General features: G+C 39.0%; 1 protein-coding gene across 1 annotated transcript in view; it reads right to left on the bottom strand.

The window, feature by feature from the left end:
* The window catches only part of DDX50 (DExD-box helicase 50), a 32,563-nt gene that overhangs the window by 5,214 nt on the left and 11,967 nt on the right, over nt 1-15,382 (bottom strand). Inside the window, exons 8-12 of the mRNA XM_032609062.1 lie at nt 13,017-13,166; nt 3,808-3,969; nt 2,262-2,381; nt 1,431-1,504; nt 1,048-1,207 (exon numbers count right to left, since the gene is read on the bottom strand). Coding sequence (XP_032464953.1) covers nt 1,048-1,207; nt 1,431-1,504; nt 2,262-2,381; nt 3,808-3,969; nt 13,017-13,166 — 666 coding nt within the window. The remainder of the gene's footprint in view (nt 1-1,047; nt 1,208-1,430; nt 1,505-2,261; nt 2,382-3,807; nt 3,970-13,016; nt 13,167-15,382) is intronic.

Genomic DNA, 15,382 nt, shown 5'->3' with positions numbered 1-15,382 from the left:
ATAATGTCAGATAGTAATAAGAATCATAAAAAAAAATAAAGCAGGGGAAGAAAATGAAAATAGAGAGTAAAGGGAGGGGTAAGCTATTTTAGAGTGTGATGAGGAAAGACTTCTCTGACACAGTGGTATCTGAGTAGAAACCTGAATGAAGTGAAGGAGAGAGCCAAGGTTATTAAAACGAAAGAACCTTCAAAACAGCACAAATAAGTGTAAAGGCCTTTTGTAGGATTAAGTTTATGTTTGAGTATCAGCAAGTAGGTTAGGGTAGTGAAAACAAGCAAGGGGAGAGTGATAGGAGGTGTGGCCAGAGAGGTAGCAAGGGAAGACCCTACAGGACATTCATGGTTAAGACTGGATTTTTATATGATATTTACCATAAAAGAAATATCAAACCACTAACACCCTGTTGCTAAGATATTTAATCAGAGGATAGGTGACCCATATGCCAAAGAGGGATACTTTATTAGATAAAAGTTGGGAATAAATTACCTCTGACATACTTCTTAGCTTTAAAAGTCTATCTTCATATTTGCTTAAGAAGTATGGTTTAAATGTTTTCTTGAGAAGTATCTGGTGGGTTATTAGGGATAGGGTATTTGCTCAGTCAGTGCTAAAGTATCATCCCACAGATTACTTACTAATTATAGAGAGTAAAATATACCTTTATAATGGGAATATATGGCTCTGGGTATGGTTTGTTTTGACATCTGATACTGAACTGGCAGGGGGACAGATCAGATGGTGTTTTTTAAACACACATACACGCACGCACACACACACACACACACACACACACACACACACAGACACCCTCCACATATACAAGCAATCCTTACTTCGCTATGGTGTTGTGTTAGCTGCAGAGTCTACTTCTCGATTTGCATGGCTCCATGGCAAACAAAATGAGGACTAGGTTCTGGTATGCAAGTTTCGGTTAACAAAGTACTGTGCAAAGTGAAGATGTCCTATATTTCCCTCCAGATGGAGAGATATCTATGGTTCAATTTTAATCCTTCTCAACCACATGCAATTTTCTCAGACTTCTACCTTATCGGAGGTGATCAAAGAACGTGGTTCAAAACTTGATGCGCCAGAGATGTGGGCTAATGCTGCAGCCAGTGCATCCACTGCCCCTTTCTCTTCTATCAGTCTCTGAGCTGATGGTCGGAAAAAATCAACAGCAGCATAAGAAACGCAAGCCAGAGACCTATGGTTTAAAAATAGTAAATTTCTTGGTCAAGACAAAGGGGAAAAATTAAAGATAAGAGAATGAATGGGAAAAGAGAGAAACGTTTTCGTATTTTAATATAATTAAATGTCTGCTGGTAAAACTGGTGATTAAATTTTCTGATATGTGAACTAGGAGAGCTTAAAGATGTATAGCCTAATACAAAAGAAAAAAAATCATTCAGCAAGGTCAGAAAGCATACCTGATGGCATCCATGCTTTTAGATTTAACTAAATCCATTGTAGAAGGAACACCTACACGTTTAAAAGTAATTCCCTGAAAATGAAAGAATTACAGTAAAGAAAAATGGAAGTCTTTACAATTAATTCCTAAATTAATCTAGTTTGTTGAATTTCCATTACTTGGACTTAAAGATTTCCAAGCTCTAGCAGATCAAAAGATTTTCTAATAAATCATCGATTACAAATTCTAGAAAGAGAAAAAAAATGTTTTTGAATTGTCTCTTAGTTACAATCATGGAATTTCAGTTGCAAAATAAAGCTGATTTAAAGAAAAGAAAAGGATGCTGTTTATATCAATCAACTTTTTTCTTATTATCCTCATTTTACAAAGTATATGAAATAGTGTATGAAAACACCCATCATAAAAATAGGAAAAATGTGAAATACCACAAAAACTCCAGACCACAAAAAATGTGCAATTTCTTATAGAAACTGGTTAGTGTACCATTACTCGACATAATCTTAACTATTACACCAAGACAATGTCACATTCATCCATTTACAATACTGGAGTAAGAGGTACTGAAATCACAATGCACTTCTGATTTTAGTATCAAGGGAGAAGTTCAAGGGAAAAATGAGAAAGTCAGCTCTTCTGTCTTCACAATAAAAGCTGTATTAAAACAAAGTCTTGCAGCTAATATAAATTTAGCTCTCCACATGCTTCACATCCAAATACAGCTTAAACTGAGAAACGTTATAACGATCTAATTGTGAGAACAAATACAAAAAGATCTCTTTTCTACGGCACCATTCAGATAATAAGCCTGAAATAATTTAACTCTACTTACTGCTTTTTGTTCCACATATCTTAATTGACCTCTTTCTCTTGGTTGATAAAAACATATGCAAATCCCTGTCCGGCCAGCTCTACCTGTGCGCCCAGAGCGATGAATATAGGATTCAACATCCTAAAATTAAAAGAGGTAACTCTTCTTAAAAATCTAGCAAATTAAACACTCATTCCAGCATCCAAATAATAATAAGAAAAATAACAAAACTACTACTATCAATAATAACATTTTTATTTCAATCCTGTTGCTCTTTTCAATATCCCAAAGGGGGATGTTGAAACATCCCATCTGCAATAAAGTGTATAGGATTTAAAAACTTTTTATCCACTCCATCCCAGGGTTCTTTACATGGCAACTTTTTATAATTCCCTTGCATGATTCCATGCCTCAAATCCAAATAAAGAGGTTAATCATTTGCAAAGGCACCAGATTCTAATCAATTTAACATCACACTAACAAAAAATGGCTAAGAGCAAGAAAAGATAACATATTTTTCATATATAAGCAATGTCTTAAAAATAAAACAGCAATTTATATAGCTGTTCTTATTTTCTCCAAATCAAATCTCATTTCCTTGAAAATTAAAAACACAATGAGGTATCACCGTATTCCTATTAGAATGGTCATCATCAAGAAGACAAAAGATAACAAATGCTGCTGTGGAAGTGGAGAAAAGATAACTTTGTGCACTGTTGGTGGGATTGTAAATTGGTACAGTCACTATGGAAAACAGTATGGAGGATCCTCAAAAAATTAAAAATAGAACTACCACAGGATCCAGCAATTCCACTTCTGCGTATATATCCAAAGAAATAAAAACACTTAATTCAAAAAGATATCTGCACCCTCATGTTCACAGCAGCATTATTTACAATAGTCAAGACATGGAAACAACTTAAGTGTCCATCAACAGATGAATGAATAAAAAAGTTATGGTATATATATGTATATATATACCATACACATATGGAATATTATTCAGCCATAAAAAAGAGGAAATCTTACCATTTGTGACTACATGGCTAGACCTTGAAGGCATTATGCTAAGTGAAATAAATCAGAGGAAGACAAATACTGTATGATCTCACTTATATATGGAATCTAAAAAAAAAAACCCAATAACAACAAACAAAAAACTAAACTCATAGAAACAGAGATCAGACTTGTGGCTACCAAAAGCAGAGGATGGGGGGAGGGAGAAATGAAGGAAGGTGGTCAAAAGATACAAACTTCCAGTTAAACAATAAGTACTATGGGTGTAATGTACAACATGATGACTACAGCTAACACTGCTATATGACATAGTATAGGAAAGTTGTGAAGAGAGTAAAGCACAAGAGTTCTCCTCACAAAGAGAGAACACTTGTTTTTTCTTTTCTTCTTTTATACCTACATGAGAAGATGGATGTTAGCTAAAGCTATTGTGGCAATCAATTCACAACATATGTAAATCAAACCATCATGTTGTACAGCTTAAACTTATACAGTGATGTATGTCAATTATTTTTCAATAAAACTGGGGTGGGGAAATCTTATTTCCTACCTGTGGAGGTGAACTCTGAATCACCAGGTCAACCTCAGGAATGTCCAAACCACGGGCAGCCACATTGGTTGCCACCAAAACTTTAAAACTACCCTCTCTGAAGCCTTTCAGTGTAATTTCTCTTTGTGACTGTGCAATATCGCCATGTAAACACTGGGCATTCTATTTGAAAAAAAAAAAAAAGGAGAAATAAGTGTATAGCACATATTTGCAATTCATAGCACCAAACACCATACAGTCTGTGCTCTTTTCTGTTGCTGTTGTTTTTAAATCTTACCTTCTGATAATTATAAAAATACATGCGTATTGTTTTTAAAAACTCAAATGTTACAGAAAAGCATTTAACATAAAATGCAAAAGCTTCCCTTAATATCAGCCTCCTAATAATTAACTGCTAACAGTTTGGTGAATATTCCTCTGCATTTTTTTTTTTTTTTTTTTTTTTTTGCGGTACGCGGGCCTCTCACTGTTGTGGCCTCTCCCGTTGCGGAGCACAGGTGCCAGACGCGCAGGCTCAGCGGCCATGGCTCACGGGCCTAGCCGCTCCGTGGCATGTGGGATCTTCCCGGACCGGGGCACGAACCTGTGTCCCCTGCATCAGCAGGCGGACTCTCAACCACTGCGCCAGGGAAGCCCCGCATATTATTTTTTAAATACATACACACACACAGACCCCTCACAAATCCTAGCATATAATTTTATGTATTCACCTATAAAAATGGGGTTTTACTATATATGTACTGTTTTACAACCTGCCTTATAAATTTTTTATATCTTAGCCATTCTTCTACATCTATAGATATATATCTACTTAATTTTTTTAAACTATACATGATTTCTTCATATGGCTGCAGTATCTTTTTTTGGCCATGCCACACAGCTTGCAGGATCTTAGTTCCCTGACCAGGGATTGAACCTGGGCCCTGGCAGTGAAAGTGCCAAGTCCTAACCATTGGACCGCCAGGGAATTCCCAGTATCATTTATTTTAGCAGTACCCTACTGATTTGGGTAGGATCCAAACTTTCATCTTCAGAAACAATGCTACAACGAATAACCTTGTACTTACAACTGCAGACCCCTTAGTATATTTCAGTAGGTTACCTATCTAGAAGTTGAATTTCTGGGTCAAAAATTATGAACATTTAACATTTTAATAGCTATTACTATTAAATTAAAACTGTATTATAAAAAGAAGTTGTAAATAAACAAACAAAAACCAGACTCACAGACATAAAGAACAGACTTGTGGTGGCCAAGGGGAAAGGGGGGTGGGGGAGGGATGGGAGGTTGGGGTTAGTAGATGCAAACTATCTCATATAGAATGGATGGACAAAAAGGTCCTACTGTATAGCACAGGTAACTATATTCAATGTCCTGGGATAAACCAAAATGGAAAAGAATATAAAAAAGAACGTATATACATGTATAACTGAGTCACTTTGCTGTACAGCAGGAATTAACACAATATTGTAAATCAACTATACTTCAATTTAAAAAGAAGAAATTATGCCCATTTACTCTTCAACATTCTATGAGTGTTTATTTCATCTTACCCCACACATATATATATATATATATACCGCCCACCTGTATACTATGAATCATTATAATCCTTGTAAACCTAATAGGCAAAAATGATTTCCCAATGTTGTTCTAATTTACATTTCTGTAATTTTCAGTGAAGCTGAACCAATTTATACTGGGTTGATCTTCCATGTATGCTGCAAATAATTTCCTAGTATTCCAAATAAATTTCCTAGTATTCTTAGCCACTATTAAAAGTTTGTAACAATTATTTAACTCCAACAGTACCTAAACTGCAGCATCTAAGCATAATGCATTCATGAGTGAATTCACTGAGCACTTGCTATGCTCCAGGTACTATGCCAGGTTCTGGAACAATCATAAAGAAACGACCCTGGGACAGACAAGTTGACAAGTATTTTCAATACAGTATGATATGTGCTATAAGAAGGTGCAGGGTGCTATAGAAATACCTAAGAGGGGAACCTAACTCAATCTAGTTTGAAGGGAAGGCAGCACTGAAGCTGAGACCTGACAGAGAATAAGGAACTAGTAGTCAGGTTAAAAAAAAAAAAAAAAAAAAAGGAGGTTAGGGAGTTCCAGAAAGAAGAAATATCACACATAATTAATGTTTCTGGCAAACTACAAATATTTGAGTATTGCTGAAGCACAGAGTTAAAAGGAGAAGTGGTGAGAGATGAGACTGAAAAGGAGTATGAATTTTATCCTGAGGACAATATGGAACAATTGAATGATTGTAAGCAGAAAACTTTCATGAACATATTTGTATTCTAGAAGGAATATTCTGGCTACAATGTATAGAATATATTAGACAAGGGCAAGGCAAAAGCTAGGGAGACTCAGATAGCAGACTGTTGTAGAAATTCAGGAGAGATATCAGTGGCCTCATCAAGGCAGTGGCAATGACCATTTATTCATTTAACAAATATGTGGTAATCTACACATCAGGTACTAGGGATAAAATGGCAAACAAAAATTAAAACTTTCTCTGTCCTCATCGTCTTGATACTCTGGTCGAGGAAATGGACATTAATCAAGTAATTAGGCACACAAATAAATTTAGCCAACAAGTGTAACTCAAGATGCATGGGTCTAAGAGGCAAAGGGCGTTTAGAAGAGGACAACCTGACCTAGTTTGGGGCAAGAAGAATTTACAGAAAAGTACTCTGGACTGATATCTGAAGGATGGGAGCTGCTAGGCAAGACAGACTACAAGTTCAAGAGCCCTGTGGTGACAGTAAAAATAGGTATGGTGAGAGTGCAGAAATAAGGGGAAAGTGTGATAAGATGAGGCTGGAAAGATAAGTAGGGGCTAGGCAGTAAATGAATTCAAGAACTATTAGCAGTGACTTCCCTGGTGGCGCAGAGGTTAAGAATCCACCTGTCAATGCAGGGGACACAGGTTCGATCCCTGGTCCAGGAAGATCCCACATGCTGCAGAGCAACTAAGCCCGTGCACAACTACTGAAGCCCACGTGCCCTAGAGCCCATGCGTCACAATTATTGAGCCCATGTGCCGCAACTACTGAAGCCTGCGTGCCTAGAGCCCATGCTCCACAACAAGAGAAGCCACCGCAATGAGAAGCCCGCACACCACCACAAAGAGTAGCCCCTGCTCGCCGTAACTAGAGAAAGCCTGTGCACAGCAACAAAGACCCAACACAGCCAAAAAAAGAAAAAAGAAAAAAATAAATACTAGTATATGAAATTGGGAGGACTTGGTGAAGGGAGTGGAAATGAGGTATAAGGGAAAGAACCATATATATGACTCCCAGATTTTGAGCTTCTGCAACAGAAGTAGGGAAGAAATGGACCATTTTAAACCATAGGAAATAGAATCTTAAAATACTTTGTAGTTACCTGGATGGCAAAAGGAAGGAAGAGAACTCAAGGGTGATATGTAGATTTCTGGCTTGAACTATGGGTATCATTCAACAACAGGGAATGCTGGAGACAGTGGGTATAAGCATATAAAAGAATAAACTCAATTTTAGGTAGACAGTGGGTTGGGGTGTCTGTGGCCAGTATGATAAACACAAGTCTAGATTCTGGAGACAGAGCTAACCTGGAAAAAGATTTGGACATCATCAGCATATACACAATGACTGGAACCACAGGAGTGATTAGATAGATATATTTATCTATACACATCTCTGTACTTCTATATTTCTACACTTATTGACTGCTTATTATAAAAGCACTATACTAAATACTTTAAATGATAATTTATTTAAGTCTTAAAAGTATGAAAAAAATTTTAATAACACTTTTTAAAAAAGATTATTAATTAATTAATTTATTTATTTATTTATGGCTATGTCAGGTCTTAGTTACAGCAGGCGGGATCTTTCGTTGCGGCACACGGGCTTCTCTCTAGTTGTGGCATGCAGGTTTTTCTCTTCTCTAGCTGTGGCGCGTGGGTTCCAGAGCGCGTGGGCTCTGTAGTTTGCGGTGTGCGGGCTCATTGAGGCATGCGAGCTCAGTAATTGAGGCACGCGGGCTTAGCTGCCCCACAGCATGTGTGATCTTAGTTCCCTGACCAGGGATGGAACCTGTGTCCCCTCCACTGGAAGGCGAATTCTTTACCACTGGACCACCAGGGAAGTCCCTAATACCACTTTTTAAAAAGGAAACATGGGCACTGAAATAGGAAGTTATTTGCCCAAGGTTATACAGCTAGTAAGTAACACAACTGGGATTTAAATCCAGATCTGGGAACTCCCCAGGTCCAGCGGCTAAGACTCCGCACTCCCAATGCAGGGGGCTCGTGTTTGATCCCTGGTCGGGGAACTAGATCCTGCATGCTGCAACTAAGAGTTCACATGCTACAACTAAAAAAGATCCTGCGTGCCACAAGTAAGACCCAGTGCAGCCAAATAAATAGATAAATATAAAAAAAAAAAAGTTAAAAGCAAAAAAAATCTTGACCTGTCAGACTCCAAACTGCAACTAATCACTATGCTCAGAAAAAATATGTTAAGTGAGAAGAAACAATTACAGAGGTTAGAACTGTGAGGAATGCCAATATTTAAAGTACAAGTAAGGGACTTCCTTGGTGGTGAAGTGGTTAAGAATCCACCTGCCAATGCGAGGGACACAGGTTCGAGCCCTGGTCCAGGAAGATCCCACATGCTGTGGAGCAACTAAGCCCCTGCACCACAACTACTCAGCCTGTGCTCTAGAGCCCACGAGCCACAACTACTGAAGCCCGTGTGCCACAACTACTGAAGCCCACGCGCCTAGATCCTGTGCTCCACAACGAGAGAAGCCACTGCAATGAGAAGCCCGCGCACCGCAACGAAGAGTAGCCCCCGCTCTCAGCAACTACAGAAAACCCGCGTGCAGGAGCGAAGGCCCAATGTAGCTAAAAATTAAATAAATGAATAAATAAATTTATAAAAACAAACAAAAGAAAAAAACAATACCTCTGCAAGACAGCTGCTGCTGAGTGTTCTAAAGCAAAGAAAGGAAAGGTAAATTAACTACTCTTCAACATTCTTTCACTATTTAGACTCTCTGTTTTTACTGGATACAAAGCTAAAGTTACACAATTAGTTAAAATGATACTGGAGAAGATGGTGGCTGCACTGTCTTTGAATCTCCAGTTCTCACATAAAAACAAACAGGGCAGGACTTCCCTGGTGGCGCAGTTGTTAAGAATCTGCCTGCCAAGGCAGGGGACACGGTTGGAGCTCTGGTCTGGGAAGATCCCACATGCCGCAGAGCAAGTAAGCCTGTGAGCCACAACTACTGAGCCTGCACTCTAGAGCCCACAAGCCACAACTATTGAGCCCACATGACACAACTACGGAAGCCTGTGCGCCTAGAGCCTGTGGTCTGCAACGAGAAGCCACTGCAATGAGAAGCCTGCACACCTCAATGAAGAGTAGCCCCCACTCGCCCCAACTAGAGAAAGCCCACGCACAGCAGTAACAAAGACCCAACCCAGCCAAAAATAAAAATAAATAAATAAAACAGGGCAACTAGGATGACAAAATAAAAAATCCACAAAGATCTATGACAAAACTTAGTGACAAGGTATTTTCACGGTTTCCAAAATATGAGCAGGTAGGGACAAAACCTGTATGTATTAGGGGTGAAGGGGAGGGGGGGACTTGCTAGTCCTAAGAACAGATACTCCCTGGAAAGTATAATGGGCCAATTTGAGAAAGTCAGCTGAAACTGGGAGAATTTCTGCACATTCAAGGGTAACTGTGAGACAGAGGTAAGGTGTGAAAGAGGCTGGAACATCCTGGGCCCACATGAACCTTCAAAACTAACAAACCAATGATCCCTTGCCAGGACAAAGTGCCCCCACATTGAGGAGAAATTATTGGACCTAGAACCCAAACTGAGGATGCCAGGGATCCCAGAAACAAAGGAAAGAGATGACCCAGATAAAAGTGAGGGGAAAAATCAACCAGAGCTCAGAAAGAGGGAGACCTTTATTTTTTCTAACAGCTTTATTGAGACATAATTTGTAGACTGTACCTTAAACACGATCAAAAATAAGAGAGGCAGGGCTTCCCTGGTGGCGCAGTGGTTGGGGGTCCGCCTGCCAACGCAGGGGACACGGGTTCGAGCCCTGGTCCGGGAAGATTCCACGTGCCGCGGAGCAACTAAGCCCGTGCGCCATAACTACTGAGCCTGCGCTCTAGAGTCCGCGAGCCACAACAACTGAAGCCCGCGCGCCTAGAGCCCGTGCTCTGCAACAAGAGAAGACACTGCAATCTGCACACCGCAATGAAGAGTACCCCCTGCTCACCACAACTAGAGAAAGCCCGCACTTAGCAACGAAGACCCAAAGCAGCCAAAAATAAATAAATAAATTTATTTAAAAAAAAAAAAAGAAGTAGAAACAAAGGACAAAGACTTTTCATAAATGAAGAATATATTGGAAGAAATACAAGACTGATTAAACACAACAGATGATACCTTAATTTTGAAAATTTTGAAAACTGAAATAAAGAAAAAGATAAAAAAGATTTGCGATAAAGAGACAAAGGATAGAGGAAAAAAGAGCCAACATACATGTAACAAGAGTCCCTAAAGAAAAAAGCCAAAGCAATCAGACAAACCAAATATCAATAAATTAGGATTCAAGAAAATTTTGCTGAAATTAAAAAATACATATATTTGAAACTACAAGTTGTGTACACTGTGTACTCAGAAGAACAACACCAAAATATATTCTAATAAAACTACTGATTTTTAAAGAAAAAGGAAAAAAGCTTTTGTATTCAGGCAAAAAACCAAATCACTTATAAGGTGAAAAAAAAAATCAGATTGGCATCAGACTTTTTATTACAGTATGCTTTATTCCAATGGAAAAACATATTTAATATACTGAAGGAAAGAAAATGTGAACCAAGAATGTTATATCCATCCAAAATTATTTTTAAGGTATAAAGTTACAAACAAGCTATTATCAATAGTGAATATTGTTTCCATGAGCCCTTCCTTGGGAATCTTCTAGATAACAAGTGACAGACAACAACAACAAAAAACTGGAGAGACACTGACACAGGGACCAAGGGTGTTATTATCAATGAATGTTAACATCACAAAAAGAGAAAGAACTACACATTATATGCCTCCTGATGGAAGTGCACCACTGCCTATGAAATAATTTTGCCACAAACAAACAAACCTGAATTTATAGGAAATACAGAAAACAGAAGAGCATGTTAAATGATATCACAGGGAAGCAATACTCTAGATTATGAAAACTTGGTTTCTTAAACAATAATAAAAAGAACTACAAGAAAAAAACAGATGGAAGAATCCATATATTGAAGAGACTTAATGAAATCACACAACACAAGACTCTTATTTGGGGCTTCCCTGGTGGCTCAGTGATTAAGAATCCACCTGCCAATACAGCGGACACAAGTTCGAGCCCTGATCCGGGAAGATCCCACGTGCCACGGAGCAACTAAGCCCGTGCGCCACAACTACCGAGACTGCGCTCTAGAGCCCGCAAGCCACAACTACTGACCCGTGTGCCACAGCTACTGAGCCCGCACGCCACAGCTACTGAAGACCACACATCTAGAGTCTGTGCTCCACAATAAGAGAAGCCACCACAATGAGAAGCCCGCACACCGCAATGAAGAGTAGCCCCCGCTCGCCACAACTAAAGACTGCACACAGCAACGAAGACCCAACACAGTCAAAAAAACTTAATTAATAAAAAAAAAAAGACTCTTATTTGGATCCAGGTTCCAAATAACAAACTACAGAAAACAGAGCATGTATGAGGCAATTGAGAATCTAAAGACTAATTTATATTTGAAGATTTTAATTACTATTAATTTTTTAGATGTCATAACAGTACTGTGAGTGTTTTTGTTTGTTTTTTAAATTTATTTATTATTCACTTTTGGTTGCATTGGGTCTTCGCTGCTGTGCGCGGGCTTTCTCTAGTTGCGGCAAGCGGGGCTACTCTTTGCTGCAGTGTGCGGGCCTCTCACTGCAGTGGACTCTCCTGTTGTGGAGCATTGGCTCTAGATGCACGGGCCTCAGTAGCTGTGGCACGCAGGCCCAGCAGCTGTGGCTCGCGGACCCTAGAGCGCAGGCTCAGCAGCTGTGGCGCACGGGCTTAGTTGCTCCACGGCATGTGGGATCTTCCCGAACCAGGGCTTGAACCCTTGTACCCTGCACTAGCAGGCAGGTTCCCAACCATTGCGCCACCAGGGAAGCCCGTATTGTGAGTTTTTAAAAAAATAACCCTTTCCTGGCCTTCCCTGGCAGTCCAGTGGTTAAGACCCCGCGCTTTCACTACAGGGGGGCACGGGTTCGAACCCTGGTTGGGGAACCAAGATCCCACATGCCACATGGTGCAGCCAAAAGAATAAATTAAAAAAAAACAATAATAATGCTTTTCCATTAGAGATACGTACCCAAATATTTATGGGCATAATAACATGTTATCTAAGGTTTGCTTCAGAATAATTTCAGAAGCAAGAAATGAGTGGGCATTTGGATGAAATAAGATAATTGTTGCAGCTGGAAAAAGAACACATCATTGCACTGTCAACTTCTGTGTATGTCTTGTATAAGTTTGCAATTTTCTACTATAAAAAGTTAACAGCAAAAAACACATGGATTTAGTGTTCTGATCCATTCATTCAATAGATATTTGCGATTCTTCTTATACACAACTCTAAAATATTACCCACAGAAACTCATTTTGTTTCACTCTTTGTATTTTCAAGATCACATTTGCAAAGTTTTAAGAAAACTTCTGGTGAAAACGGATAGAATTCTATCCTGATTTAACAGATCATGAGAGGCTGGCTATAAATTCTTTCTGAATGAGACTCAATTCCAAGAATGACTATCAAACCTAGTCCACAAAGGACATGATTTTTTTTTTTTTTTTTTTTTTTTTTTTTTTTGCAGTACGCGGGCCTCTCACTGTTGTGGCCTTTCCCGTTGCAGAGCACAGGCTCTGGATGCACAGGCTCAGTGGCCATGGCTCACGGCTCCCAGCCGCTCCACGGCATGTGGGATCTTCCCAGACCAGGGCACAAACACGTGTCCCCTGCATCAGCAGGCGGACTCTCAACCACTGCGCCACCAGGGAAGCCCCATGATTTTTTTTTTGCTCAGTGATTCATACCTATAATCTCAATTAGAGAAAGCATGAAAAAAGACTTACCTGTTTTATGTGTGGATTCATGGCCATTTCAGTTACATTCTTTTTGGTCTCACAGAAGATAATAGCCCTCCCTTCAGACCCACTGTAGACTTGAAGGACATCTCCAATAACTGCTGGCCTCTGAGACCAATGGCACTGGATGGCCAGATGCTTTGAAGAAAGAAAATATCAAATATCTGCTTCATTAAAATTATTGAAAAAGATTTCTCTTGTACATTGCTTTTTCTATTTGTTCAAGAATTGGCCTTCCTGGAAGACAATAAGACAACGATTCTCCCCAACCCCATTTGAAAATAGCAATCAGTAGGTGAAAGGATAAGCAAATTGTAGTGTACTTATACAGTGGAATACCGTTCAGTGATTAAAGGAACCAACTACTGATCCATGCGACAATATGGATGAATCTCAAAACATATGCTGGGTGAATGAAGGCTTACAGAAAAAGAGTATACACAATATGATTCCATTTGTCTGAAGCTCTAAACCAGGCAAAACTAATCTATAATCTATGATGCAAAAAAAGCAGAACAGTAGTTGCCCCTGAACGGGGACTGGGCAGGGGCACGGGTGAACTTTCTGGGATCATGGTAATATTCTTTGTTTTGATAGGGGTTTGGGTTACACAGGTGTATGAATTTGTCAAAACGAAGCAAATGTACACTTAAAATTTTGCATTCTATTGTATGTAAATCTTATCTCAAAAATTGTAAATATTAGGTGGATGAACCTTGAAAACATTATGCTACACAAAAGAAGCCCGACACAAAAAAGCCACATGTTGTAATGATTACATTTATATGAAATAACGAGAAGAGGTAAATCCATCGAGACAGAAAGCAGATTGATGGTTGCCAAGGGCTAGGAGAAGGGGGGAATAGGGAGTAAATGCTTAATAGTTACAGGATTTCCTTTTCGGGTAACGAAGCGTTTTGAAGTAGATAGAAGCAATGGTTGTATAACACTGTGCATGTACTAAATGACACTGAATGATACACTTCAAAGTGGTTAATTTTAGTTATGTGAACTTTACTTCAATAAAAAAATTGTAAATATTGAAATCTAGCTAAAGATATGCAAACTAAAATACTTATGAGGAATTATACTGATTTCTGCAATTTGAAATAAATAAAAAAATAAGATGGATATAGGGATGAGTAGATATGCAATAAAGCAAATATAGCAAAATATTAATGGCAGAATCTAGCTGGTGGGTATATGCGTGTTCACTGTAAAATTCTCTCAACTTTTCAGCCTGTTTGAAACCTTCATGATAAAATGTTGGGGAAAAAATACACTGTAACATTTTAAGTCTGTGCATTTTAACATATTAATCTCAATAACATTGTTTAAAACAATTAATTACATAACACAGGGAAAAAAGAGATAAGCACAAAGAAGAAACTAAGAATCATTTGTACCAGGTATGTCAAAGTCTTGTTTCTTCCTCCCTACCTCTCAAAAATAAAAATAAAAAAGATCCTGAATCTGATCAAGCCCCACAATCTACCATCAACTCACAGGAAAATGAAAGCAGAGGGACATGTTAACTAACACCACAGGGCTGCAAATCAGCAAAACTGAGACTATGGGAAACTTGTAAGACAAATGATCGGTTCTTTTCAATAAAAAATTGCAAAGAAAAAAAGGGACAGAGGGACCTGTATTTTAAAGGATTTAACAGAGGAATGGATAAAGAAGATGTGGAGTATACATACAATGGAATATTACTCAGCCATCAATAAGAAAATGAAACCTTGCCATTTTCGACTACATGGATGAATCTAGAAAGTAAGTCAGACAGAGAGACAAATACTGTATGATCTCACTTATATGTGGAATCCTAAAAAACAAAACAAAACAAAATGAAAACAGACACACAGATACAGAGCACAAAATGGTGGTTGCCAAAGTGCGGGCAGGGGAGATGGGGACCCAAAACAGGTAAAGGGGATTAACAGGTACAAAGTTCTAGCCACGGGGATGCAATATACAGCATAAGGAATACGGTCAAAAATATTGCAGCAGGGGCTTCCCTGGTGGCGCAGTGGTTGAGAGTCCACCTGCGAATGCAGGGGACACGGGTTCATGCCCCAGTCCGGGAAGATCCCACATGCCACGGAGCAGCTGGGCCCGTGAGCCATGGCCACTGAGCCTGCGCGTCCAGAGCCTGTGCTCCGCAACGGGAGAGGCCACAACGGTGAGAGGCCCACGTACCGCAAAAAAAAAAAAAAAAATATTGCAACAACTTTGTATGGGAACAGATGGTTATTAGATTTATTGTGGTGATCGTTTCACAATATATGCAAATATCAAATAACTATGCAGTACACCTGAAACTAACAAAATAGTGTACGTCAACTATATTT

The sequence above is a fragment of the Phocoena sinus genome, chromosome 16, assembly GCF_008692025.1.
Source record: "Phocoena sinus isolate mPhoSin1 chromosome 16, mPhoSin1.pri, whole genome shotgun sequence".
In the NCBI taxonomy this organism is placed as follows: domain Eukaryota; kingdom Metazoa; phylum Chordata; class Mammalia; order Artiodactyla; family Phocoenidae; genus Phocoena; species Phocoena sinus.
This window is presented reverse-complemented; position numbering and strand designations above follow the sequence as displayed.